This window comes from Erinaceus europaeus, chromosome X (assembly GCF_950295315.1).
Source record: "Erinaceus europaeus chromosome X, mEriEur2.1, whole genome shotgun sequence".
In the NCBI taxonomy this organism is placed as follows: domain Eukaryota; kingdom Metazoa; phylum Chordata; class Mammalia; order Eulipotyphla; family Erinaceidae; genus Erinaceus; species Erinaceus europaeus.
Window position 1 is genome coordinate 96,831,790 of NC_080185.1, and position 27,507 is coordinate 96,859,296.

General features: G+C 46.4%; 1 protein-coding gene across 2 annotated transcripts; it reads left to right on the forward strand.

Moving 5' to 3' along the window:
* The first annotated feature begins 511 nt into the window (after nucleotides 1-511).
* On the forward strand, nucleotides 512-27,296 carry CXHXorf38 (chromosome X CXorf38 homolog). 2 transcript variants are annotated; one of them, XM_007521101.3, is made up of 7 exons: nucleotides 514-780; nucleotides 951-1,085; nucleotides 7,694-7,813; nucleotides 14,012-14,161; nucleotides 16,071-16,250; nucleotides 25,601-25,764; nucleotides 27,156-27,296. In XM_007521101.3, exons 1-6 carry the CDS (start codon nucleotides 565-567, stop codon nucleotides 25,748-25,750), a joined length of 951 nt encoding a protein of 316 aa, XP_007521163.1. In that variant the 5' UTR covers nucleotides 514-564; the 3' UTR covers nucleotides 25,751-25,764; nucleotides 27,156-27,296. The 2 variants fall into 2 exon arrangements, with proteins under 2 accessions (XP_016042746.1, XP_007521163.1); XM_016187260.2 differs by lacking the exon at nucleotides 7,694-7,813 and having other exon boundaries at nucleotides 512-780.
* The last annotated feature ends 211 nt before the right edge of the window (nucleotides 27,297-27,507 follow it).

The window sequence follows — 27,507 nt, forward strand, 5'->3', positions numbered from 1 at the left end:
CTGTGCAGCCTTTTAGAGCCCTGATAATAAATGCACTGTTCTGTTTGCCTAAACTAGGTGCCCCAGTGAAGGTTGTTTTTGAACTTTGTTTACCTTGGCTCACCGCAGGTGCATTAATAGATACCCTGTACAAACAGCCGGCTATCACATCTCACTAGCAACCCTAGTTTACTACAGCCAGTTTGTGGGTTCGGGCCGGTTAAGTAAGCTTTCTAAAGCTTTTTTTCTAAAACATGCAAGTAGCACGTAAATCCAGAAGTGTGCCTTGAGAACCGAAGTGGGGGATGGGAATCGAATCACAGGGCTTGCGGGCGTGTTAGCCCGGAGATTGTTATTGGTTAAAGCGTTCGGGACTGGCATTGGTCAAAGTGCTTACACGTCACTTCAGACGTGAGTGGGGCGGGGATCGCAGGCGCCGCACCGCTGGCAGCTAGCACCGCCTTTCACTAGGGCCTGTGGGCGGGGCTAAATTGACGGCGGGCGACGCAGGCTCCCACGCTTTTGCGCCTGCGCACTACCATCCGCCCCGTCCCCCGCCCTATATCCCAGTGTCCTGGAAGGGACATGGTGCTGTCTGAGCTGGCGGCGCGCCTCAACAGCGCCGAGTACAAGAACTGGGTAAAGGCGGGTCACTGCCTGCTGCTGCTCCGCGGCTGCCTGCAAGGCTTCATCGACCGCGAGATGCTCGCCTTTCATCAGGGCCTGCTCGCTGCTGCTCCCAGCCTCGGTCCCCGCGCCACCTGCCGCAGCGGCTCGCGGTGCAGCCCGCGCGCCCGCCAGGTGAGCCCCTGGCCCGGGGCCTTTACTTCCGCCACCCGCCCCACATCCGTCTGGGTGTTGTGTCCCTTGCCCTTACCGGGGCGGGGCCACCCGCTTGCTAGGAGTGCAGATGCTCAGGCACTGCCTCTTCCTCCTTCCCGATCCCCCCTCCTCCCCGCCGCCCCCTGCAGTTCCAGCCTCAGTGTCAGGTGTGTGCAGACTGGAAACGGGAGATTTTGAAACATCATACCAACAGAAACGGAGACATCTACTGGGGGAACTGCCAGCCGGGCCGCTGGCCCATCGATCCCTGGGAGGTGGCCAAGGTAAGCACCTGCGGCTAGTGAGGCGGTGACCCACCGGGCTACCAAGTGTGTGGGTGGAATCCCAGACTTGTATATTTGATCTAGGATCTAGTATCTAGACACTTTCAAACTGTGACATTGGACACAGCCCAGCTGAATGAAGTAGTAGAACTGCTTTCTTCTACTCTCTGCGTCCTGAGGGCCTTTGAGTTTGCCACCCCGTTTGAAAAATTATCGAAAATATTTTAACAAGAGATGCTGAAACAAGCTTCATGAGCACAGGCAAAACTAGGACGGCTTTGCTTGGTTTCTGATACATTTTTACCATGGTAGCTCTGGCTTATAACATTGTATACATCTTGAGTATACAGAATTATAATTCAAGATCTGTATTCTCTGTATCAGCATCAACACCAGAAGTCGTGTTTCTATGCGTCCCTGTACAGTGCCGCCCTCCCCCATCTGTCACACCTCCATGTAAGGCGTTTTTGAAGGTACACTCCCTGAATAAGCACATCGTGGCTCTAGGGTCTCATGAAGATGACAAAGTAAGCCAGAAGAAGTTAGGGCTAAAATAGGCCCTTAAGTACTTACCCAACAAGGGAATACAACTTTGGGGGGAATAGCATAGTGATTATGCAATACGACTTTCATGCTTGAGCTTCCACAGTCCCAAATTCAATCCCAAACACCGTCCCATGCCAGAGCTGCTGATAAAAGTTAACTGTTGGGGGTCGGGCGGTGGCGCAGTGGGTTAAGCGCATGTGGCGCAAAGCGCAGGGACCGGCGTAAGGATCCCAGTTCGAGCCCCCGGCTCCCCACCTGCAGGGGAGTCGCTTCACAGGCGGTGAAGCAGGTCTGCAGGTGTCTATCCTTCTCTTCCCTTCTCTGTCTTCCCCTCCTCTCTCCATTTCTCTCTGTCCTATCCAACAACGAATTGTGTCAACAAGGGCAATAATAATAACCACAACGAAGCTACAACAAGGGCAACAAAAGGGGGGAAAAAATGGCCTCCAGGAGCGGTGGATTCATGGTGCAGGCACCGAGCCCAGCAATAACCCTGGAGGAGGAAAAAAAAAAAAAGTTAACTGTTGAGTCATTCTGCATGCTAGTTAGCAACAGGCAAAGACCTGATGCGTGAAAGCAAGGTTCCAGCTCAGTTGCTGTTCTGTAACTTTGGGCCAAACTCTGTTCCCTAGCTCACAAAGGAGGGCTTAGGATAAGGAGTGGCCCTCCGACTTTTGGCTATTGTGGCCCAATAAAACCATCACACCTAGATTCTCTTGCCCACACATACATACATTGCATCTCTGAGTGTGTGTGTGTCTGTGTGTGTGTGTGTGTGTGTGTTTCTCACTGCAGACTTGCCAGCTTCTTTCACCTAGAAAAGAAAAACAAAGCCCTCCCCTTCACTGTGACTGTCAGTCCCCAGTTTAGTCTCTGGCTTTCTTGCCCTCCAAGTCCTCTTAAAACCCATGACAAAGGCCAGGTGGTGGCGCACCTGGATAAGTGTACACACTACAGTGCGCAAGGACCCACGTTCAAGCCGGTGGTCCCCACCTGCAGGGGGAAGTTTTAAATAGAGCTGCAGGTCTGTCTCTGTATCTTCCCCTCCTAATTTTTCTAATAATTAATTTAAAATGATAGGACTGGGAAGACAGCATAATGGTATGCAAAAAGACTTTAATGTCTGAGGCTCTGAGGTCCCAGGTTCAGCCCTCAGCACCATCATAAACCAGAGCTGAGCAGTGATCTGATGTCTCTGTGTGTTTGTGTATGTCTCTCTCTGTCTCTATCTTTCTCATTAATATATTAATAAACACACACACAAACCATGCCATTTTTTTTTAGGCTAGGGAAACAACATAATGGTCTTGCATGCCTGAAATTCTGAAGTCCTAGGTTCAGTCCCAAGCACCACCATAAGCCAGAACAGAGCAGTGCTCTGGTCTCATTAAAATAAAATAAAATACTAAAACAAGAAAAAAAAAATAACGTCATTTTGGGGATTGGGGCGACAGCATAGTGGTTATGCAAAAAGTCTTCAGTGCCTGAGATGCTGAAGTCCCAGGTTTCGTCCCCAGCACAACTGTAAGCCAGAGTTGAGCAAAGCTCTGGTATCTATCTCTCCCCCCCCTCTTTTCTTAAAAATAAATATTTTTTTAAAATTGTTGCCACTTTTTATTGCTATCACCCACAAACCTTCTTATCGAACCTCACATTTCCACTCTCCTGTTCCACCCTCCTGCTTCTGTCTCTGGACTTCCTGACCTACCCCCAGCCCTAGCAATAGGTTAGCGCCATCTGCTCAGCCCAGAGGAAGAATGTTCTAAGGAAACTGACTGGTTTCACTTTCACTTCTTTATCGCACTGTTTTATTTATGAGTAAATGCCAGTGACGCCCCACCACCTATGGAGTTCCATTGGCGTTGTCTCTGTTGCTCGCATGTGGTGCTGGGATTGAACCCAGGGCCTCAAGCTTGCAAGGCCAGTGCGTTCCACTGAGCCACATCCCTGCCCCCCCCCCCCCCCCCCCGTACTTTCACTTCTTAACCATGAGCCCCAGAGTCTGGCTGTGTCTCTTGATAGACTCCTTCACCAAGCTCTCACTCCCAACTGCTAACCTTGCTCACTCACACTTCCTGGATACATACACAGAAACAGGCACAAGCACATGTGTCCCATTGTTTTGCCAGACTTACCAACCCACCTCCAAGTGGATGCCACCTTCCTTCAGCTATAAAGAGAGAAGAAGGGGCTAGGCAGTGGTGCACCCAATTGGGAACAAAAACTACCATGTGCAAGGACCCGAGTTCAAGCCCTGCTCCGCATGTGCAGAAGCGAAGCTTCATGAGCGTGTAGCACTTCTGTAGGTATTTATCTTTCTCTCTTCCTCTCTGTCTCCTCCCCTCTCAATTTCTCTCCGTCCTAAGAAACAGAAAAAGGAAAAATTGCCTGCCTGCCTGGAGCACTGGATCTGTAGTGCCGGCACCAAGCCCCCAGCAACAACCCTGGTGGCACTAAAAAATAAGGGGGGGGGGGTGGGGTCAGGCGGTAGCACAGTGGGCTAAGCGTCAAGCCCAAGGACCTGCATTAGGATCCCAACTTGAGCCCCTGGCTCCCCACCTGCAGGGGGTTGCTTCACAAGTGGTGAAGCAGGTCTGAAGGTGTCTGTCTTATCTTTCTCCCTCTGTCTTTCCCATCTCTCGATTTCTCTCTGTCCTGTCCAACAACAGCGACATCAATAACAACAATAATAATAACCACAACAACGATAAAACAAGGGCAACAAAAGGGAAAAAAATATCCTACAGGAGCAGTGGATTTGTAGTGCAGGCACCGAGACCCAGTAATAGCCCTGGAGGCAAAATAAATGAATAAAACAGAGCTGGCTAAGTGCACATAGAACCATGTGCAAGGACCCACGTTCAAGCCCCCAGTTCCCACCTGCAGGGGGAAAGCTTCACAAGTGGTGAAGCAGTATTGCTGGTGTCTCTGTCTCCTCTCTATCCCTCTTCCCTCTCAATTTCTTTCTGTCCTATCAAATTAAATAGGGCAGCAGTAGATAGCATAATGGTCATGCAAAGAGACTCATGCCTGAGGCTCTAAATTCCCAGGTTCAATCCCCACCATAAGCCAGAGCTGAGCAGTGCTCCGGTAAAAAAGCTTAAAAAAAAAAAAAAAAAAAAAGGACCAGGCAGTGGCGCACCTGGTCATGCATACATTGTAGTGCACAAAGTCCTAGGTTCAAGCCCCTGGTCCCCACCTGTCAGGGGGAAGCTTCACAGGTAGTGAAGCAGGGCTGCAGGTATCTCTCTTTATCTCCCCTTCCCTCTCAATTTCTCTGTCTTTGTCTAATAATACAACTTACTGCCCTGTGTCCACACTTTCTGGTTGGACCTTGTTCCCTCCCACCTGCCAAGAGAGTTGGAGTCTTTGCTTACCCACTCTTCCTCCACCTCGGCCTATCCCCATCACCATACAAATAGCTTTAACATGGCCATAGCTTAAGAGATTAAACACCAAGTGACTAGACGCCCTAGCAATTCCACTGCTAGGTTTATGTCCGGCAGAGTAAAAATACACATACACTTGTGTACACGGGGAGAAAGCATAGTGGCTATGTAGAAACCTTTATTCCTGAGGTGCCAAAGGTTACAGGTTCAAACACTAGCACCACCACCAGAAGCCAAAATTTAGCAGTGCTCTGGTGAAAGAAAGAGAAAGGAAAGAAGGAAGGAGTGAGGGAAGGAAGGGTGGTGGGTTTACTCAAGCTGCAAAGAACATTCTCCTCAGTTAATAATAGTGGAGTGGGTGAAACTAATTATAGAAGTCGATGAACTAGTTATATAAGTATTACAAGAATACTTAATTAGGATGGGGGTAGATGGCGTAATGGTTATGCAAAGAGACTTTCATGCCTGAGGCTCCAAAGTCACAGGTTCAATCCCCCACACCACTATAAGCCAGAGCTGAGCAGTGCTATGGTAAAAAAAAAAAAAAAAAAAAAAAAAAGTTAATTAACTGTGGATACTTACCGGAAGACAACTTTCATAATAAGCAGTGCAGCTGAGTTGCTTATCCGACAGAAGGAGTCAGGTACTGATATATCTGCATCAAATGAACCTTGCAAACCTTGTGCTAAGTGGTCTGCTCTCTTAGCAACTTTCACTTAGTCATTTCCGGCCTATTGACAAATGTGTTTCAGATACCTTGCAAAATGGCTTCACTTGAATTCTCACTGCATCCTTCAAAGTAGTTGAGGCCCTTTTACTGACGAGGAATCTAAGAATAAACAATTTGCCTTCAGGTGGTATAGGAGGTTGTGCAGGGAATAAAGCATGGAACTCTCAAGCATGAGGTCCCGAGTTCTATCCCCGGCAGCACATGTACCAGAGTGATGGCTGGTTCTTTCTCTCTCCTCCTATCTTTCTCATGAATAAATAATTTTTTTTTAAAAATTGCCTTCAGTCACACAGTTGGCAAGCTGCAGAGCTGGGATTTGATCCCATTTCTGTGGTACTCCAAGGCTCAGACTCTTAACTTTATATTATTATACTGTACTTTCTCAAATCAGACTCTTAATTTTATATTATTATACTATGCTTTCTCAAACCACTCATAGCATGTCCACTTTACCATAACCATTTAAGTTTTTTATTAGTTTTTAATGATTTTTTATTTATTAGACAGCCATAAGTTGAGAGAGTAGAGGGAAACAATGAGAGAGACAGGTGAGTTCTGGGGGCTTAAACCTGGGTCCTTCGGGTTCAAGCCCCTGGCTCCCCCCTGCAAGGGGAAAGCTTCGCGGATGGCGAGGCAGGGCTGCAGGTGTGTCTCTGTCTCTCTACCTCTCTATCTGCCCGTTTCAATTCCTGTCTCTATCCAATAATAAAAATGTCTTTTAAAAAAACTGGGTCCATTTGCATTGGAATGTGTGTGTGCTCAGCCAGGTGCGCTACCACTCGGCCCCTTATTTTTCTGACAGGGAGAGAGAGAGGAGAGGCACCTGCAGCACGGTTCCACCGCTTATAAAGCTTCCCCCCTGCAGGTGGGGTGGTGGATGGAGCTTGAACCCAGGTCCTCAAACATGGTAGCATGTGTTCTCTACCAACTGGCTTTAGCATAGCTATTACTACACACACACACACACACACACACACATATATTATTTTATTTTATTAGATAAAGACAAATTGAGAGGGGATGAGGATATAGGGAGGAGAAACACCTGCAGCACTGCTTCACCAGTCCTGAAGCTTCCTCCCTGCAGGTGGGGACCGAGGGCTTGAACCTTGATCCAAGTCATCATCTTTCTTTATTTATTTACTTATTTATTTATTTTCCCTTTTGTCGCCCTTGTTGTTTTATTGGTGTAGTTATTATTGTTGTTATTGATGTCACTGTTGTTGGATAGGACAGAGAGAAATAGAGAAAGAGAGAGAGAGGAGGGGAAGACAGAGAGGGGGAAAGAAAGAGAGACACCTGCAGACCTGCTTCACCACCTGTGAAGCGACTCCCCTGCAGGTGGGGAGCCGGGGGCTCGAACTGGGATCCTTCCGCCAGTCCTTGCACTTGGCGCCACCTGCACTTAACCCGCTGCACTACTGCCCGACTCCCAGCATCATCTTTTTTTAATGTATATTTTATTTATTTTTATTTTAGTGAGAGAAAGAGATATGGGGAAAAATACAGATAGGCCTGAGCACTGGCTAGCTCTGGCTTATGGTGGTACAGGGGATTGAACCTGGGACCTCGGAGCCTCAGGCATGAGAGTCTTTTTGCACAACCATTATGCTGTCTCCCTCACCTTTAGCACCCCATCTTCTCTGGCAACTCAGTCAGTGAAATTTGAGTAAGGACAAGAAGAAGCATGCTTTCTACCCATGTTTCCTGTTTCTGTGCCATTCAGGCAGGGCAGAAGACCGATTATAGACAACAGCTCTAATAGGAAGACAGATACTGCCCCTGACCAAGGCTTAGCTGTCCCGACTTGGGTTTTCAGATGCCTGAAGCTCTAATTTGAAACCTTGGTGGGTCTGAGAACTCTGGTCCTCAGTCACATTTGCCCTGCCAGCTCCTGGTGGTTGGAAGGAACTCACTTACCCCTTACACCTCCTCTATACCAGGCCTTCATGCCCCGTGGACTGGCAGACAAAACGGGACCCCAGCAATGTGATGCAGTTGCTCTTTTAAATCTCATCAACTCCTGTGATCACTTCACGGTTGATCGAAAGAAAGTCACAGAGGTAAGAGTGGTTCAGCTGTCCATTGGTTCAGCTGAGTGAGTACCAGGAAGGCCAGCCAAGAAACATGCTCTGCGGTGCTAAAGCTTTTTGCAGATGTAGCAGTCTCTTCCCAGAACAGTGGTGTGCAAAGAAGGCTTTGCTTCAAAGTTGGTGTCAAAACTGCCACAGTGTGCCCCTGCTCCCAAGGAAAAAAGTAAATAAATAATATAAGCCAGCTACTGGGGTCTCACACAATGTGTACCTTCTTTGACGTGGGTGAAATCGGCAGCTGGCTGGTGCTTTAGTGCTCCCTAGCTGAAGTTCCCTGACAACTTGGTAATGTACTGTTTGCTACCAAAATAGATGAACCTCCAGTCTCTCTTCCTTCTTCTGCCATAAACAGCAGCAAAGTGGTTTTCAATATTAAAAAATGAGAGAGGGAGTCGGGCTGTAGCGCAGCGGGTTAAGCGCAGGTGGCGCAAAGCACAAGGACTGGCATAAGGATCCCGGTTCGAACCCCGGCTCCCCACCTGCAGGGGAGTCGCTTCACAGGCGATGAAGCAGGTCTGCAGGTGTCTATCTTTCTCTCCTCTCTGTCTTCCCCTCCTGTCTCCATTTCTCTCTGTCCTATCCAACAACAATGACAACAACAATAATAACTACAACAATAAAACGACAAGGGCAACAAAAGGGAATAAATAAATAAAATAAAAATAAAAAAAAGAGAGCAGTGTCATTTTGTTAGTTGTGTAGCAGCATTGAATTCTGCCCTTCTAAATCTCATTGGCTAGAGTTACAAAACCAGGGTGGGGGTATAGCATAATGGTTATGCAAAGAGACTAATGCCTGAGGCTCTCAAATCCCAGGTTCAATCCCCCCCACACCATAAGTCAGAGTTGAACAGTGCTCTGGGTTAAAAAACAAACAAACAAACAAACCAGATAACAAAACTGAAGGAAATGTTAACACTGATGGGTAAACAATATCAGAATGGATTTTGCTTTGCGTATCAGATTACTTCTGGGAGATTAAGACTTTTCAGCAGAGAGCAACTCCAGCACATTGAGTAGTAAACCTAGATGACTTACAGTCTGGAGAGAAAACATTTATTTTGCTAACATGACAGCAGCTGAAAGGCCTAAAGATCCTTTATGACATCAGGAGACAAAATTGACACAGTACCAAAATAAAAATTAAAAAAACAGTACATGATAACATGTGAGAAGACTGATGCTTTAGGCTCTGAGATTCAATCTCCCACACCATCATAAGCCAGAGCTGAGCAGTGCTCTGGAAAAACAACAAAAGAACAGTGCAGAGCAGGGATAAATAGCACAGAGGTTATGCAAAGAGACTCATGCCTGAGGTTCCAGAGCTCCTGGTTCAATCCCCCTGCACCATCATAAGCCAGATCTAAGCAGTGCTTTGGTAAAAAGAAAAAAAAAAAAGCCCTTCGATAGTTTTTAATTTTTTTTCTATTTATTCCCTTTTGTTGCCCTTGTTGTTTTATTGTTATAGTCATTGATGTCATTATTGTTGGATAGGACAGAAAGAAATAGAGGAGGGAAAGACAGAGAAGGGGAGAGAAAGACAGACACCTGCAGACCTGCTTCACTGCATGTGAAGTGACTCCCCTACAGATGGAGAGCAGGGGGCTTGAACAGGGATCTTTATGTGGTCCTTGCTCTTTGCGCCACCTGCGCTTAATCCGCTGCACTAATGCCCGACTCCCAGCTTTTTATTTTTAAATTAGCCTTTTACCTGTGTTTTAAAGTTATGTTTTATATATTCATCTATTTTGCCTCCAGGGTTATTGCTGAGGCTCGTTGTCTGCACTACAAATCCACTGCTACTGGAGGCTATTTTTTCCTCTTTTGTTGCCCTTTTTTTAAAAAAATCACTGTTGTGGTTATTATTATTGTCATAGCTGTTGTTATTGGATAGGACAGAGAGAAATGGAGAGAGGAGGGGAAGACAGAGAGGGAGAGAAAGACACCTGCAGACCTGCTTCACTGTTTGTGAAGCGACCCCCCCCTCCACAGGTGGGGAGCCGGGGACTCAAACCGGGATCCTTACGCTGTTTTTATTTATTTATTTATTTATTTATTTATTTTAAAATATTTATTTATTCCCTTTTGTTGCCCTTGTTGTAGTTATTATTATTGTTGTTGTTGATGTCGTTGTTGTTGGATAGGACAGAGAGAAATGGAGAGAGGAGGGGAAGATGGGGAGAGAAAGATAGACACCTGCAGACCTGCTTCACCACTTGTGAAGCGACTCCCTTGCAGGTGGGGAGCTGGGGGCTTGAACCGGGATCCTTGTGCTTTGCGCCGCCTGCGCTTAACCCACTGTGCTACTGCCCAACTCCCTGTTTTATTTTTAATTCTTCTTCTTCTAGCGTTTGCCCTTCCGTAGCCAGTCAACAGCATCAGGTTGAGCCTGATGTAAAGTTTCGAGACCTCCTTTGAATCTGGAGAGGTGGCAGTCGTTGACTATGTGGGTCATAGTCTGTCTGTAGCCGCAGGGGCAGGTCGGGTCGTCTCTGGCTCCCCAGCGATGGAACATAGCGGCACACCGGCCATGGCCTGTTCGATAGCGATTGAGGAGGGCCCAATCATAACGTGCTAGGTCAAAGCCGGGTTGACGCTTGCAGGGGTCTGTGATGAGATGTTTGTTCTTTACCTCAGCTGACTGCCAGCTCTGTTTCCAAGAGACTGGAACAGAGAAGTTCAGTGTAGGCGTAGGGGACCAGATTGGGTGACGAGACGTCAAGCGTTGGACAGGGTGGGCGAAGATATCTGCGTATATTGGCAGGTCCGGTCGAGCGTAGACGTGGGAAATGAACTTAGATGATGCCGCATCCCGACGAATATCTGGTGGGGCGATGTTGCTAAGAACTGGCATCCATGGGACCGGGGTGGAACAGATGGTTCCAGAAATTATCCTCATGGAGGAATATAATTTGGAATCGACCAAGTGGACATGGGGGCTACGGAACCATACTGGGGCACAGTATTCTGCAGTGGAATAGCATAATGCCAGAGATGATGATCGTAGTGTGCAAGCGCTCGCGCCCCATGAGGAGCTGGCCAGTCTTGCAATGATGTTATTCCTCGCGCCCACCTTTGCTGCAGTTTTTATTTTTAATGAAAGATGTAGGAACACACACACACAGCAGCAGGTTTATGGTGGTGCTGGGGATTAAACCTGGGAACTTGGAGCCTCAGGCATGAAAATCTTTTTCAGAACCAGTAGCCAATACTTAGGCTCTTTGACAGTTGGTTTGAAATTACAGGGTGTGTCAGATTGTGTAAGAAATACTCAGCTGGGGGGGGGTGGTAAATAGCATAATGGTTATGCAAAGAGGCTCTCATGCCTGAGGCTCTGAGGTCCTGGGTTCAATCCCCTGCACCACTATGAACCAAAGCTGAGCAGTGCTCTGGTTAAAAAGAAAGAAAAAAATATTCAGCTGGTCATGGCATCTCAGAGGCTGGTGACTCTTGTGAACCCCAATTAATGCAAGTGGCAAGGGTTGAACATTTTCTGGAACATTGACAGCAAGTACAGTCCACACTGTGAGCTTTGTAATCAAGGAAACGTCCCTGCAACTTTTTTTTAATCCTTTTTTTTAAACTTAATTCACTTTATTTTTTTTATTATCTTTATTTATTGGATAGAGACAGCCAAAAATCGAGAGGGTAGGGGAGATAGAGAGGGAGAGAGAAGAAGAGACACCTGCAGCACTGCTTCACCACTTGCAAAGCTTTCCCTCTGCAGGTGGGGACCGGGGGCTCAAACCCGGGTCCTTGAGCACTGTAACATGTGCGCTCAACCAGGTGCGCCACCACCCAGTCCCTTAACTTACTCACTTTTTAATGACTGAGACATGCAGAGAGAATGATACTGTATCATTCTAGATAGAGATACTAGAGCACTGCTCAACTCTGGTTTATGGTACTGCTAGGAGTATGATGAGTTGGGCGACCCAGATGTGGCTGACCATCTCATTACCTCCCTGGATGCAGCACGCCAAGCCCACTGGCAACAACTCACGGAAAGTCTGAACTTCACCCACTCAAGTAGGAAGGCCTGGAAGCTTCTTCACAGACTGGGTGCCGGTAGCCAACCCCCTCCCGTCTCCCATCCTCCCGTATCTCCAAACTCAGTGGCCAGTCACCTAACTCAAGTTGGACGTGCTAAGATCGACCCAGTCTGGAAAAGAGAAATTTCCCACGAGTGGTCATCCCACTTCCGGTTATCTTGTCCATCTCCAAAACTCTCTCCCTTTACACTGTCTGAACTGGAAGACGCTTTGAAGAGGGTTAAACCGGGAACAGCTGCTGGCTATGATAACATCACCCCAGAACTCATTCTTAACCTGGGCCCCGCGGCAAAGAAGTGGCTCACTTCATTCCTGTCCCACATCTTGGAATCTGAATCTATGCCCAAAGTTTGTCGTCGTGCGAAGATTATAGCGGGTTTGAAACCAAAGAAAGACCCAACACTGGCCGCCAGCTATAGACCAATTTCTCTCCTCTCCGTGTGTTACAAACTCCTTGAGAGGCTGCTTCTGTCACGTATTTCTCCTCTTACAGAGAAATTCCTATCACCCGCCCAGGCTGGTTTCCGCCCAGGAAGATCTACCTGCGAACAAGCCCTGGCCCTCTCAACTTACATTGAAAATGGATTCCAGAAGAATTTAAAGACGGGTGCTGTCTTTGTTGATCTCACAGCAGCCTATGACACGGTCTGGCACCGTGGTCTCCTGGTCAAGATCTCAAGATGCCTGCCTCCATGGGTGGCCAACACTATATCGTTTCTTCTCCAAAACAGAAGATTCCGGGTGCATCTGGGTGACAAGTCTAGCAGATGGAGACTTGTCTCAAGTGGCCTCCCCCAGGGCTCTGTTCTGGCTCCTATGCTATTTAATATTTACATCAATGACCTCCCAGAAACTTCTTCAAGGAAGTTCATCTATGCTGATGACATCTGCTGTGCAACTCAGGCATCAAAGTTCGACATCCTCGAGGAAACACTCACGAAAGACATGTCTCTGATATCTGATTACTGTAAAATGGCGACTAATTCCTAGCACTGCTAAAACGGTATCATCTGTTTTCCATCTACATCATGCCTCGGCCTCGCGTGAGCTTAATGTGCAGCTTGGCGATACGAGAATCCGGCATGAAGCCCAGCCAGTCTATCTTGGCGTTACTCTCGATTGCACTCTGTCATTTCACAAACATCTCATAAAAACTGCAGCAAAGGTGGGCGCGAAGAATAACATCATTGCAAGACTGGCCAGCTCCTCATGGGGCGCGAGCGCTTGCACACTACGATCATCATCTCTGGCATTATGCTATTCCACTGCAGAATACTGTGCCCCAGTATGGTTCCGTAGCCCCCATGTCCACTTGGTCGATTCCAAATTATATTCCTCCATGAGGATAATTTCTGGAACCATCCGTTCCACCCTGGTTCCATGGATGCCAGTTCTTAGCAACATCGCCCTGCCAGATATTCGTCAGGATGCGGCATCATCTAAGTTCATTTCCCACGTCTACGCTCGACCGGACCTGCCAATATACGCGGATATCTTCGCCCACCCTGTCCAACGCTTGACGTCTCGTCACCCAATCTGGTCCCCTACGCCTACACTGAACTTCTCTGTTCCAGTCTCTTGGAAACAGAGCTGGCAGTCAGCTGAGGTAAAGAACAAACATCTCATCACAGACCCCTGCAAGCGTCAACCCGGCTTTGACCTAGCACGTTATGATTGGGCCCTCCTCAATCGCTATCGAACAGGCCATGGCCGGTGTGCCGCTATGTTCCATCACTGGGGAGCCAGAGACGACCCGAACTGCCCCTGCGGCTACAGACAGACTATGACCCACATAGTCAACGACTGCCACCTCTCCAGATTTAAAGGAGGTCTCGAAACTTTACATCAGGCTCAACCTGATGCTGTTGACTGGCTACGGAAGAAGGGCAAACGCTAGAAGAAGAAGAAGGTACTGCTAGGGACTGTACCGGGGGCCTCAGAGCCTCAGGCATGAGTCTTTTGCAGAACCATTATGCTGTCTTCCCAGCCCCCTGCAACTTTTCTTTGGAGCTAGCTGACCACATTGTTTGTTTTTGAAGTCTTTTTTTAAGCACAACCATTATGCTATCTAGGCACCCCCCCCCCGACTTTTTTCTTTTGTTTAATTCTTTCTGTAGGTGATTAAGTGCCGTAATGAGATCATGCACTCTTCAGAGATGAAGGTATCTTCTGCCTGGCTACAAAACTTTCAAATGAAGATCCAAAGTTTCCTGAATGAATTCAAGAATATACCTGATATTGTGGCAGTATATTCCAGAATAGAACAGGTAAAAGTTCGATTTAACGGTTGTTATAATGAAATATGGGGGGGGGGGGGGGGTAGGAATAACCACAGCCATTCACTTGGAATTTGAAGTGTATAAGACTTAATTCTGGGGGTCGAGCGGTGGCGCAGTGGGATAAGCGCATGTGGCGCAAAGCCGCAGGGACCGGCGTAAGGATCCCGGTTCAAGCCCCCGGCTCCCTACATGCAGGGGAGTTGCTTCACAGGCAGTGGAGCAGGTCTGCGGGTGTCCATCTTTCTCTCCCCTTGTCTGTCTTCCCCTCCTCTCTCCATTTCTCTCTGTCCTATCCAACAACAATGACATCAATAACAACAATAAGAATAACCACAACGAGGCTACAACAAGAGCAACAAAAGGGGGAAAAAATGGCCTCCAGGAGAGGTGGATTCATGGTGCAGGCACCGAGCCCAGCAATAACCCTGGAGGAAAAAAAAGACTTAATTCTAGTGGTCTGAGAGATGGCGCAGTATATAAGGCATTAGACTCTCAGGCATGAGGTCCTGAGTTCAATTCTCAGCAGCACATGCACCAGAGTGATGCCTGGTTCTTTCCCTCTCTCCTCCTATCTTTCTCATGAATAAATAAATAAAATCTTTAAAAGAGACTTAATTCTGGAGGTTGGGTGGTAGCGCAGCTGGTTAAGCGCACATGGTGCAAAGCGCAAGAACCAGCATAAGGATCCTGGTTCGAGCCGCCTGCTCACCACCTGAAGGGGAGTCGCTTCATAGTTGGTGAAGCGGGTCTGCAGGTGTCTATCTTTCTCTCCGTTCTGTCTTTCCCTCCTCTCTTGATTTCTTATTGTCCTGTCCAACAACAACAACAGCTATAACAACAATAACAAACACAACAAGGGCAACAAAATGGGAAAAATGGCCTCCAGGAGCAGTGAATTCGTAGTGCTGGCACTAAACCCCAGCGATAACCCTAGAGGCAACAATAACAAAAGACTTAATTCTAAGTTCTACAATGGAAACAATGGGGAAGGGAAGGCATACTGTTACAGAATCTCGAATTGCATCTAATCAATGCAACCAGTACCATGTTGGCATGTTTCACTTCGGACTGTGTCCAGAGACATCAGATGTGGTATGTCAACCCTTCAGCTTCATTAATCTGGTTTCAGATGCTACCATGATGCCAACCTGACTTCCTTGGGCAGAGGACCTCACCAATGTGTCCTGGAGCCCCACCTCCCCAGAGCCCCGCCCCACTAGGGAAAGAGAGACACAGGCTGGGAGTATGGATCAACCTGCCAACGCCCATGTTCAGCGGGGAAGCAGTTACAGAAGCCAGACCTTCCACTTTCTGTAACCCATAATGTCCTGGATCCATACTCCCAGAGGGATAAAGAATAAGAAAGCTTTCAAGGGATTACAGAGTTCTGGTAGTGGCAACTGTGTGGAATTATACACCTCTTATCCTATGACCTTGTCAATATTTCCACTTTTTTTCCAGCCCAATATTTCCATTTTATAAATAAAAATTAAAAAAAAACAGAATCTGGAATTGCTGTCATCGAGTAGCTTACTAAGCTTACCATTTATTTATAAGTTAGAAAGTTATCAAGGAGGTGCCTTTGCCTTGCCAGGTTCAAGCCCCCAGTATACCACACAGGAATACAAGAGTACTGGGAGAAGCTTCAGTGCTGTGGTCTCTCTCTCTCTCATTCTCTTTCTTTTCTATAGTATTTCTGTCTCTCCCTCTTTTCTATCTGAAAAAGTAGACCTGGACTAGTAATGACAAAAAATAAAATGTGTAATTGGCAGGATTGGGACACAGGTTATTATTAAAATAGAGGCAGTAAGTGGTATTTAATTATCAATTATTTGACTAAGCCAGTGGACTCTCTTCCATCCCATCAGTTCATGTATTTTATGTGGCAATCCAACAGCTGTTGACATCGGATTGGGCTGTTCACATCCCTGAGGAAGATCAGCTGGACTCGTTTGAATCTGATGCAGGAGTTCACTTGAATGAGAGCCAAATCAATGAAATAGAAATGGAGTTGCTCAAAGAAAAACTTCAAGAGCTGTATCTTCAAGCTGAAGAACAAGAGATGGTGCCTGAAGAGGTAAAAAAAAAAGGGGGGGGTGGTTAGGGCGGTAGCGCAGCCAGTTTAAGTGCAGGTGATGCAAAGCGTAAGGATCCTGGTTCGAGCCCCCGGCTCCCCACCTGCAGGGGGGTCACTTCACAAGCGGTGAAGCAGGTCTGCAGGTGTCTGTCTTCCTCTCCTCCTCTGCCTCCCTCCTCCTCTCTGTCTCCCCTCCTCTCACCATTTCTCTTTGTCCCATCCAACAGCAACAACATCAATAACAACAACAATAATAACCACAACAACGATTTAAAAAAACAAGGGCAACAAAAGGGAAAAAAATAGCCTCCAGGGGCAGTAGATTTGTGGTGCAGGTACTGAGCCCCAGCAATAACCCTGGAGGCAAAAAAAGGGGGGGGGGAGTCGGGCGGTAGTGCAGCAGGTTAAGCGCACATTGTGCAAAGCTGGTCTGCAGGTATCTGCCTTTCTCGATTTCTCTCTGTCCTATACAACAACAACGACAGTAATAAACAACAAGGGCAAGAAAAGGGAAAAACAGCCTCCAGGAGCAGTGAATTCGTAGTGCAGGCATGATAACCCTGGAGGCAAAAAAAAAAAAGTCAAAACAACTGCTATATCCTGTGTCAGTAATAAGAAAAAAAAGACATGCCAGGGAGGAAGATTAGCTCCTTTTCACATTTTACCAGTTGAGTTTCTGATTTATAAGTTAGAAAGTTTCCAGAAATTATTTTTCTTTTTTTTAAAATAATTTTTGATGTATTTATAAAGTAAAAATACTGACAAGACCATAGGATAAGAGGGGTACAATTCCACACAATCCCCACCACTAGAACTCCGTATCCCATCCCCTCCTTTGAAAGTTTTTCTATTCTTTGTCCCTCTGGAAGTTTGGACCCAGGGTCATCATGGGTTCATACATGGGGTGCAGAAGGTGGGAGGTCTGGCTTCTTTACATGGTAACGTGTGTGCTCAAGCAAGAGTGCTACTGCCTGACCCTACATGCAAGGCTTTTAGAAAGTTAACACTAGGGAGTCGGGCGGTAGCGCAGCGGGTTAAGCGTAGGTGGCGCAAAGCGCAAGGACTCGCGTAAGGATCCCAGTTTGAGCCCCCAGCTTCCCACCTGCAGGGGAATCGCTTCACAGCTGGTGAAGCAGGTCTGCAGGTGTCTCTCTTTCTCTCCCCCTCTCTGTCTTCCCCTCCTCTCTCCATTTCTCTCTGTCCTATCCAACAATGACGACATCAGTAACAGTAACTGCATCAGTAAAACAACAAAGGCAACAAAAGGGAATAAATATTTTTTTTAAAAAAAAGAATATTAAAAACAAAAAAAAGAAAGAAAGTTAACCCTTAGAGCTGTTGGAGGCTGGAGACTGAACAGGAAGCTGCGAGAATCATGTAGGGGTAAAAGAGAACAGAAATTCGAGGTGTTGGGGAGAAGCCAAAATCTTGAGGCATAATTTGGGTAGGTCTAAAGGATCTTAGCAATCTACTTAGATCGCTTGGAGCTTGGCATGGGGCTAGAAGAAATGGGTTAAAGGATCAACAAGGTCTCCATCTTAGAGCACTGCAGGCTAGCTTAAGAGGAACTCACCTCCTGATAAGAAGTAAACATACCAGATGTGAAAGAAACTAACCAAAGTAGAATCACCCTGACAGACAGTAAATATTTCAAATAGTGTTAAGTCTTTGACTCTTTGGGACTGGTTGCCTGCACTATGAATCCACTGCTCCTGGAGGCCTTTTTTTTTTTTTTTTTTTTTTTGGCCATTTTTTATTGGATAGGACAGAGAGAAACTAAGGGAGGAAGGAAAGATAGAGAAGGGGAGAGAAAGGTAGACACCTGCAGGCCTGCTTCACCACTTGTGACGCCGGGGGCTCGAACTGGGATCCTTGTGCGGATCTCTGCACACTAAGCCTTGTGTGCTTAACCCTGCATGCTACCGCCTGGCTCTCCTTTGACTCTTTTCTAACTGCATGCGTTTCATCTTGCTTTTTTTTTTTTTCTTTTTCTTTCTTTCTTTTTTTTTCTTTCCTGTTTTTTACCAGAGCGCTGCTCAGCTCTGGCTTATGGTGGTGTGGGGGATTTTTTTTTCTTTAAATAACATTAAAACCAACCCTGTTTTGTTTGTTGTTTGTTTGTTTTAAGGAACCCCTTTCCAGAGCAGACTAGCACATAGCACAAGAAAGGTGCTAGGCGGTGGCACATCCAGTTGAGCACGCACATTACCATGCGCACAGACCCGGGTTTGAGCCCCTGGGACCCCATCTGCAGGGGGCTAGCTTCACAATCAGTGAAACAGGGTTGTAGCTGCCTCTCTGTGTCTCTCCCCTTCTGTCTCCCCCTCCCCATCTCAATTTCTTTCTGTCCTAGCAATTTTTTTTTTTTATTTAAAAAAATGGGGAGTCGGGCGGTAGCACAGCGGGTTAAGCGCTAAGCGCATGTGGCGCAAAGCACAAGGACCGGCATAAGGATCCCAGTTCGAGCCCCCGACTCCCCACCTGCAGGGGAGTCGCTTCGCAAGCGGTGAAGCAGGTCTGCAGGTGTCTACCTTTCTCTCCCCCTCTCTGTCTTCCCCTCCTCTCTCCATTTCTCTCTGTCCTATCCAGCAACAATGACATCAATAACAAGAGCAATAATAACTACAACAATAAAACAACAAGGGCAATGGGAATAAATAACTAAATAATAATAATAATAAATAATTGTTTTAAAAAATGAATAGCACAGGGCCAGGTGGTTGTGCACCTGGTTGAGCACACATGTTACAATGTGCAAGGATCCAGGTTCGAGCCCCCGGTCCCCACCTGCAGGAGGAAAGCTTCATGAATGGTGAAGCAGGACTCTATCTCCCCCCTCCCTCTCGATTTCTGGCTGTTTCTATGCAATAAATAAATAAATAAATATAATTAAAAAACAAAAGAATAACACAAGAAAAGACCCGTGTGGGGGTCAGGCTGTCATCAGTATTTCTCTTTCCTGAAGCTGCAGTTCTTCTGTTTGTGAAACAAAGAGCAAAATGCATCCGTAGAAACAGTCCGGAGGCAGGTGCCGGAAGGGAACCTGGCAGTCATCCATCAGACCCCCCACTTTACATGCGCAGCAGTGACTCCCCGCAAGGAACAGACACTGATGGATGTGAGGCCACAGAGCAGGGTGTCATGATTGACCCAGAGGTCTCCCCACTTCTTCGTGCACCTGTCTAGATGCCACACTGCAGGCTTGGTGTCACCAAGCAGCCAGCAACTATCAATTCTGATCCCTCATTATCTCTGTTTTACAGAGAGGAAATTGGGGCTAATTGGCTTGTCCTCTGGGTCCCCAAATCTCTAGATAGAGTCGATAAATCTTCATTTCTATGCTTTCTGTGCAGTAGACCATGGCATTTCTCTTGATATTTCACTTGATCAAAATGTAAGTTTGATTGATTGGCATGTTATCTCAAAGAAGTTGAAGGGCAACTCTCCATGAGACGCACGCAGCCTGACCTCTTTTGCAAGTCCAGTGCCGTCCATGCTTACTCATTTTCTTTACGGTTAGTCTCCAAAGGCAGAGGATTTCTTAACCCAAATTTCAGTGGATCATAAATGCAGTGATCAGACACATCATTAAATCAGTTACTCTTTTTTAAAAATTTTATGTTTTTTATTTATTTATTTTCCCTTTTGTTGCCCTTGTTTTTCATTGTTGTTGTAGTTATTATTGTTGTTGTTATTGATGTCATCGTTGTTGGATAGGAGAGAAATGGAGAGAGGCGGGTAAGACAGAGAGGGGGAGAGATAGACACCTGCAGACCTGCTTCACCGCGTGTGAAGCGACTCCCCTGCAGGTGGGGAGCCGGGGTCTTGAACCAGGATCCATACGCCGGTCCTTGTGCTTTGTGCCACATGCGCTTAACCCGCTGCGCTACCGCCCGACTGCCAGATCAGTTACTCTTAAAAAAAAAAGTGGGAGTTAGGCGGTAGCTTAGCGGGTTAAGTGCACATGGCGCGAAGCAAAAAGACCTGAGGAAGGATCTGGGTTCGAACCCCCAGCTCTCCACCTATAAGGGAGTCGCTTCACAAGCGGTGAAGTAGGTCTGCAGGTGTCTCTCTTTCTCTCTTTCTCTGTCTGTCTTCCCCTCCTCTCTCCATTTCTCTCTGTCCTACCAACAATGATGACATCAATAACAACAACAACAATAATAACTACAACAACAATAAAACAACAAGGGCAACAAAAGGGAAAATAAATAAATTTTTTAAAAAAGTAATGCCTCCAGTCTACTGTAATATGCACTCTCATCTAGAAATGTTAAGAGAGGAAAAAAACATGTGTCTGGGCCGGGCATTGATGCACCTGGTTGGCATGCAAAGACCCAGGTTCAAGCCCCTGTTTGCCACCTGCATGGGAGATGCTTGACTAGCTGTGAGGCAGGGCTGCCGGCGTCTCTCTCTCCTCTCTCCCTCTTTATCTCTCTCTCCCTGCTCAATTTATCTCTGTCCTATCAAATAAAATAGAAAAAACAGTCATCTGGATCGGTGGATTCGTAGTGCCGTGTCGAGCCCTAGCAATAAACCCTTATGGCAATAAACACGAGCAAGCAAGTAAACAACAAAAAGAAAAGGCATTTATCTAGGCATCAAGAAGTAGTGGGGAGGGCTGGTGAATGGCTGGCTCCCTTGGATAGTGTGCAGATTTGAGCACAGTCCCCACTGAACTGAAGGAAGCTTTGGTCAGTTGGTACCCGCAGCCCCCTCTGTCTCTGTCCGTTTCTGCCTCTCACTATTTAAAAATAATAATAATAACAGGGACTAGGAAGCTCACCCGGTGGTGGAGCACACATACTTTTGCCATGCATAAGGGCCCAGGTTCAAGCCCCGGGCACCACATGGGAGCACCATATACAAAGAAAGTTCCATGGATGCTAGTATGGTGTGTCTCCTCTCTCCTTCTCTGTCTGAAGTAAGAAGGGGAAAAAGGAAAGGGGAGGGGCAGCAGAAACAGTGGAATCACATAGGTACAAGGTCACAGAGGGCAACTAGAAAAAAAAAATACAGTGGTTACATTATGAGCATGGGATTTGTTGCTGCTGCTGCTGCTGTTGCTGCTGCTGTCTCTGTGTATGGATGTGTGTCAAACCCTGTCGCTGGGTGTGTGCTGAAGTTGAGAACAATGGCGAGTGGTGATAGTTTAGTGTGATGATTCCCACAAGTGCATCATGGGACTTGAGCTGCCTTTAAAGCAGAGAATTGCTCTCCATTCTCTTCTGTTAGTCTGACAAGGCTTTTAGTGATCCATAATATCATCAAGAGGGCTCCCATAAAGATCCACTCTGCATGTATAGCTCCTTGCAGAATGCTTTCCACACCCCTTGGGACACTTGTGTTTTTGTTAGACCCCAGGGCAGAGGGTGGGGGTGGGCTGAGAAATTCAGCCAAGAACATTGAGCACAGTGGGTGGCTAAAATACACGTAAAGAATGTGCCCCTTCTTGACAATCATTACTGATTTCTTTTTTTTTTATTTCTTTATTGGGGAATTAATGTTTTACATTCAACAGTAAATACAATCATTACTGATTTCTTTTTTAAAGATATTTATTTTGTAATAGGAGAGATACAGAAAAGAAAAAGAAAAAAAAACAGAGAAAGGCCAGAGTACTGCTCAGTTCTAGCTTAAGGTGGTGCTGGGGATTGAACCTGACACCTCAGAGCCTCAGGCATGAAGGTCTCTTTGCAGAACCACTGTGCTGTCTCCCCAGCCCCTCATCATTGATTTCTTAAACCCTAGTAAGGGAGCCATCTTGACACAGGAAAGCCCTGGAAGAAGGAGAATATATTCCAGGCAATTGGGGGAGATTGAAGATGACACTTGACATTCCAGAAACACTGAGTAAGCAAGCGCCCATCGTGCCAGGCAGTTCTGGAAGCACAACAGCACCAGAGAGCACAACAAATCTCTGTAGGGTAACAAGCGGAGTGGGGGTGAGTATCAGGCTGCAGCACGGTGGTGGGTGGCCTTGTTGGGGAGGTGAGACTTAGCATGGGGGAGGGGATTCTTCACATACACGACAAGAGCACGAGCATTCAGACAGCGGAAACCAGAAGTGGAACAGGGCAGCTGGAGTGGAGCGAGGGAACGAAGGGGGCTGAAGAAAGAGAAGTGAAGGTGGAGGACACAGGCCACATTGGGCCTTGTGAGCCACGAAAGCACTGAGACTCTCCTCCCTGAAGTGACAGTCATAGGATAGAAGCAGGGAGACCCTGTGGGAGGCTTCTTTGGTCAATTAGGCAAGGGGGTGGGGGCTCAGACCAGTGTGGAAGCATAGTAGTGGGAGGTGTGGCATGTGAGGGGAAAAATAGAGGTGTTAAAGACAAGTCCAAATGCTTTGGCTTAAGTGACTCACTGGACAAGTGGAAGTGCTGAACACACTTGACATTGAACATGCCAAGGAAACCACCTAACAGTTCTGCAAAAGCCTTTCACGCCCAATGCCTCAAGGTCTCAGGTTCAATCCCCAGCTGCACCAGAAGCCAAAGCTGAGCAGTGCTCTGGTTTAAAACAGAATGTGCCTGGCACCCAATAAGATGGCTTTCACTGAACACTTGTCAGATGGGTGAAGGGAGGAAGGAACGTACCAGACACTGTGCTAAATGCTCTTGATAGTTCATTTCTAATCCTTCCCAGGAAGCCGCAGTGATCTGGGAATCATCGTCATTGATTGGTACACATGAAAGTCAGCCCACGATAGGTCCCACAGCTGGTCTTCAAGCTCCAAGCCATATCTCATAATTCTTCTGTTGCTTTCATTTTTTTCTTCTCAACTTCCTCTTCCTCCTTTACATATAAATGTGCCCAAGTCTTCCCAATTCTCGAAGATATATTTTAAAACTTCTTGCAAACCCCACCACCAAGCTAAAATAGTCTCCCCTTGTGAGCACATTTCAACAGCAGAGAGGGGCCAGAGGATCACAGCTTCCAAGTCATCAAATGAGAAGGTCTCCAAACAGAGGACAGAGGGACGTAACTCCTCCTCTTCCTTTTCTTCCTCCTTCCACATCCTCACCAGCACTTGCTGCTTCCAATCTTTCTGATAGAAATCCTTCTAAACTGGTGTCAGGTGGTATCTCACTGTGATTTTTTTTTTTTTTTTTTTTTTTTTGCGTAACCATTATGCTATTCTCCCCTCTTAAAAATATTTTATTTGTTCATTTTTGGATACAGAATCTAGGGGGGAAGAGAGGGAGAGAGAAAGAGAGACACCTGCAGCACTGCTTCACCACTCGAGAAGCTTTCCCCATGCAGGTGGGGACATGTGCACTCAATATGTGCGCTCAACCAGGTGTGCCACCACCCGGCCCCTCCCCATATATACATAGATTTTTTTACCAGAGCACTGCTCAGCTCTGGCCTATGGTGGTGTGGAAGATTGAATCTGGGACTTCGGAGCCTCAAGCACCAGAGTCTCTTTGCATAACTATTATGCTATCTACCCCTGCCCTATTCCCCATATTCTGTAAGTCATCTGTACGTCTTCTTTGGAGAGGTGTCTATTCAGACCTTTTTCCTACTGTTATTGGTTGCTTGGTTTTTCATCGTTGTATAATTTCTCTACATTTTGAATATCAACCCATTATTGGATGCATAATGTGCAAATATCTTCTCACATTTGCTAGGTTGCCTTTTAACTTTTTGTAGTAGTGTCTTTCAGGATGTTAAAGCTTTTTAAATTTTTTGATCTATTAATGAGAAAGAACCAGAGCAACACTCTGGTACATGCAATGCCAAGAACTGTGCTCAGCACCCCATGCTTGAAAGTCCAATATTTTCTTCACTGTGCCACTCCCCACCCCCTCTGTGAAAGCTTCTTAATCTTCCAGGCCAGGCGGTGGCACACCTGGTAAAGTGCACACATTCCCTGTGCATAAGGACCCGGGTTCAAAACCCCTGGTCCCCCCATGTAGGGAGAAAGAAACTTCACAGGTGGTGAAACAGTGCTGCACGTGTCTTTGTATCTTCTTCTTCCCTCTCAAATTCTTCCTCTATCCAAAATAAATAAATAATATTATTTTAAAGATTTTATTTATTAGGAGGAGAGAGAGAAAGAACCAGACATCACTCTGGTACATGTGCTGCCGGGGATTGAACTCAGGACCTCATGCTTGAGAGTCCAATGCCTTTAGCCACTGTGCCACCTCCCGGACCATAATAAATAATATTTTTTAAAGCGCTTCTTTAATCTTATGTAGCCCCATCTATGTATTCTTTCTTTAGTTTCCTTTGCCAGTGGAGTCAAATCTCCAAATACATCCCTGATGTTGAGAAGAAAGAAAGATGCCTGCTTTGCTATATGTGAAACCCAGGTTTGAGTTCACAGCACAGGGTTGTGGTGTCAGTCAACCTATCTATTCCAACCTGTAGTCTGTCTGAAAGAGTCAGCCTGGAGCAGTGAAGCCCCCTGTGAGGACAAAAAAAAAAGAGAGAAGTTAGTGACTGGGCAGGGGTAGATAGCAGAATGGTTATGCAAAGAGACTCTCATGCCTGAGGCTCCAAAGTCCCAGGTTCAATTGATCCCTGGCACAACCATAAACTAGAGCTGAGCAGTGTTCTGGTAAAAACAAAATAAAACAAACAAACAAAAAAACACCTAGATCTTCTGTGTACTTTATGATTTCAGGTCTAATATCCAAATCTCGAATCCTTTTTGAGTTAGTTTGGTGTGTGATGTTAAATGACAGTCCTATTTCACTGTTTTACACATGGCTGTCCAGCTTTCCCAGTCCTGTTTCATGAAGTTTTCCTTTCTCCATTGTATTATGGTATGATTGTGGCTCTTTGGCCATAGAGTAGATGTCCATATATGTGAGTAAAGTAGAAATACTTGAGGAGGTGGTCCGGGAGGTGGCGCAGTGGTAAAGCTTTGGACTGTCAAGCATGAGGTCCCGAATTCGATCCCCGGAAGCACATGTGCCAGAGTGATGTCTGGTTCTTTCTCTCTCCTCCTGTATTTCTCATAAATTAATAAAATCTTTAAAAAAAAAAAAAAAGAAAGAAAGAAATACTTGAGGAGACAAATACCTCTGAGTGATGACAGAGCCAGCTGTTGGTGGGCACAGGGGCAAGGGCGAGGGCTAGGCGGTGGCGCACTTGGTTAAGCACACACATTACAGTGCGCAAGGACCCAGGTTCAAAACCCTGCAGGGCGAAAGCTTTACAAGTGAAGTAGGGCTGTAGAAGTCTCTCTGTCTCTCTCCCTATCTCCTCTCAACTTCTCTCTGTCTCTATCCAATAATAAGTAAGTAAAAACTAAAAATATAGTTGCTTTCCATCTAATTGCAAGTCTGCCACAAAATTATCTAAGTCACACCTTGTATGGTTTCCTCTTACAGACCTTAAATCAACTGGAAGCAGTGAAAGAATTCCTGAGAAACAACGAGGATCTGAGAAATGGACTTACAGAAGATATGCAGAAGCTGGATAGCTTGCGGCGAAAGCATTGCCAGCCAGAGTCAGAGGAACCCCGGGAGACAGATACCTGAAGGGGAAGGCAATGGTAAGTCTAGGCACCACGTGTTAATTAAGATCAGAGTAGGGGGAGTCGGGCGGTAGCGCAGCGGGTTAAGCGCACATGGCGCAAAGCTCAAGGACCGACACCAGGATCCTGGTTTGAGCCCCCCACCTCCCCACCTGCAGGGGAGTCGCTTCACAGGCGGTGAAAGCAGGTCTGTAGGTGTCTGTCTTTCTCTCCCCTCTCTGTCTTCCCCTCCTCTCTCCATTTCTCTCTGTCCTGTCCAACAACAACGGCATCAATAACAACAATTAAACAACAAGAGCAGCAAAAGGGAATAAATATTAATAAAAATTTTTTAAAAAAGATCAGAGTAGGGGGGCTGGGTGGTGGCACACCTGGTTAAGCCCGAGGGCCCACGCAAGAACCCATGCAAGGACCCAGGTTCAAGCCCCAGCTCCCCACCTTCAGGGGAGAAGCTTCACAAGCGGTGAAGCACGTCTACAGGTATCTTATCTTTCTCTCTCCCTATCTCCCCCTTCTCTCTCAATTTCTCTCTGTTCTATCCAATAGAATGGAATAAAATGGATTCGTAGCGCTGGCACCAGGCCCCAGTGATAACCCTGGAGGCAAAATATAAAATAAATAAGAGTAGGCGCCGGAGTGAACACAGTTACCATGTGTGAGGACCCAGGTTCAAGCCCCTGGCCCCTACCAGCAGGGAGAATGCTTCATGAGCCGTGAGGCAGGGCTGCAGATGTCTCTCACCCTCTTGATCTCTTTCTCCCTTCTCAGTTTCTCTGTGCTCTATCAAATGAAAAAAATTCAAAAGGGGGAAAAAGAAAAGCTTAGAGTAGCCTCGTCTCTTTGATGTCTATTCCCTTCTGAAGTTGTAGTAAACCACAATTCAAGTCTCATTTGGTTTCCCTGTGCCTTTACTACTTCAAAGAAAGGGCATTCAGGTTTATGGTTTAACTTGGGGGGAAAAAAAAAAGGTTCATTGTTTTCATGAGAAAGACAGAAAGAGACCAGAGCACTGCTCAGCTCTGGTGATTTGGTGATGCCAGAGATCGAACCTGAGAACTCTAGGGCCTCCAGCATGGAAGTCGGGTGTGCTACTGCTATGCTGTCTCTCTAGCCCTTTGTGCTCGAATTCTTGGTTCTGACATATGAGTGAATTAATTCCACATAAACTCTTTGTCAACTTGGTTTAGTCAAATAAACCTGAAGTCATTGATCTTGTCTTAGGCGAACCCACTCTGTATCCTAATTACAAAACATTTCAGAGCTGACATGCCAGTGATAGCTAGCCCTTGGGGAAGAGATTAGCAGCAGCTTGTAAGGTAACCAAGGAAACCCTTAAAATCGATACCTATCTGTGGTATTTTGCTTTTGTTCTCTAGACAAATACTATTTCATATTTTCTTTCATTTCAGGTTGCCCTTCAACAGAAATCTGGCATGTTCTATGAAAATGAAAGTCAGCGTGGCTTTCACCTCAGCCTTTCTTTTCTATGCAAAAGGAAAAAAAAAATGCAAGAGTACTTCACCCAAGTAAAAAGGAATGTTTGCTTTCTATTCCTGGCCTTTCTTTTGATTCTTCAGGGTGTTTTGTTTTGTTTTGTTTTTATAATCTTGGTGTTATGTGGCCTATATCCACCAAAACTTATTAGTCTTGGGCCCAGATTTGTGAGCATCCAGGGTTAGTTTTGTTTGTTTTGCTATTCAAAAGGTGGCATTCTGGGGACTGGGCAGTGGCACGCCTGGATGAGCGCACATATTACAATGC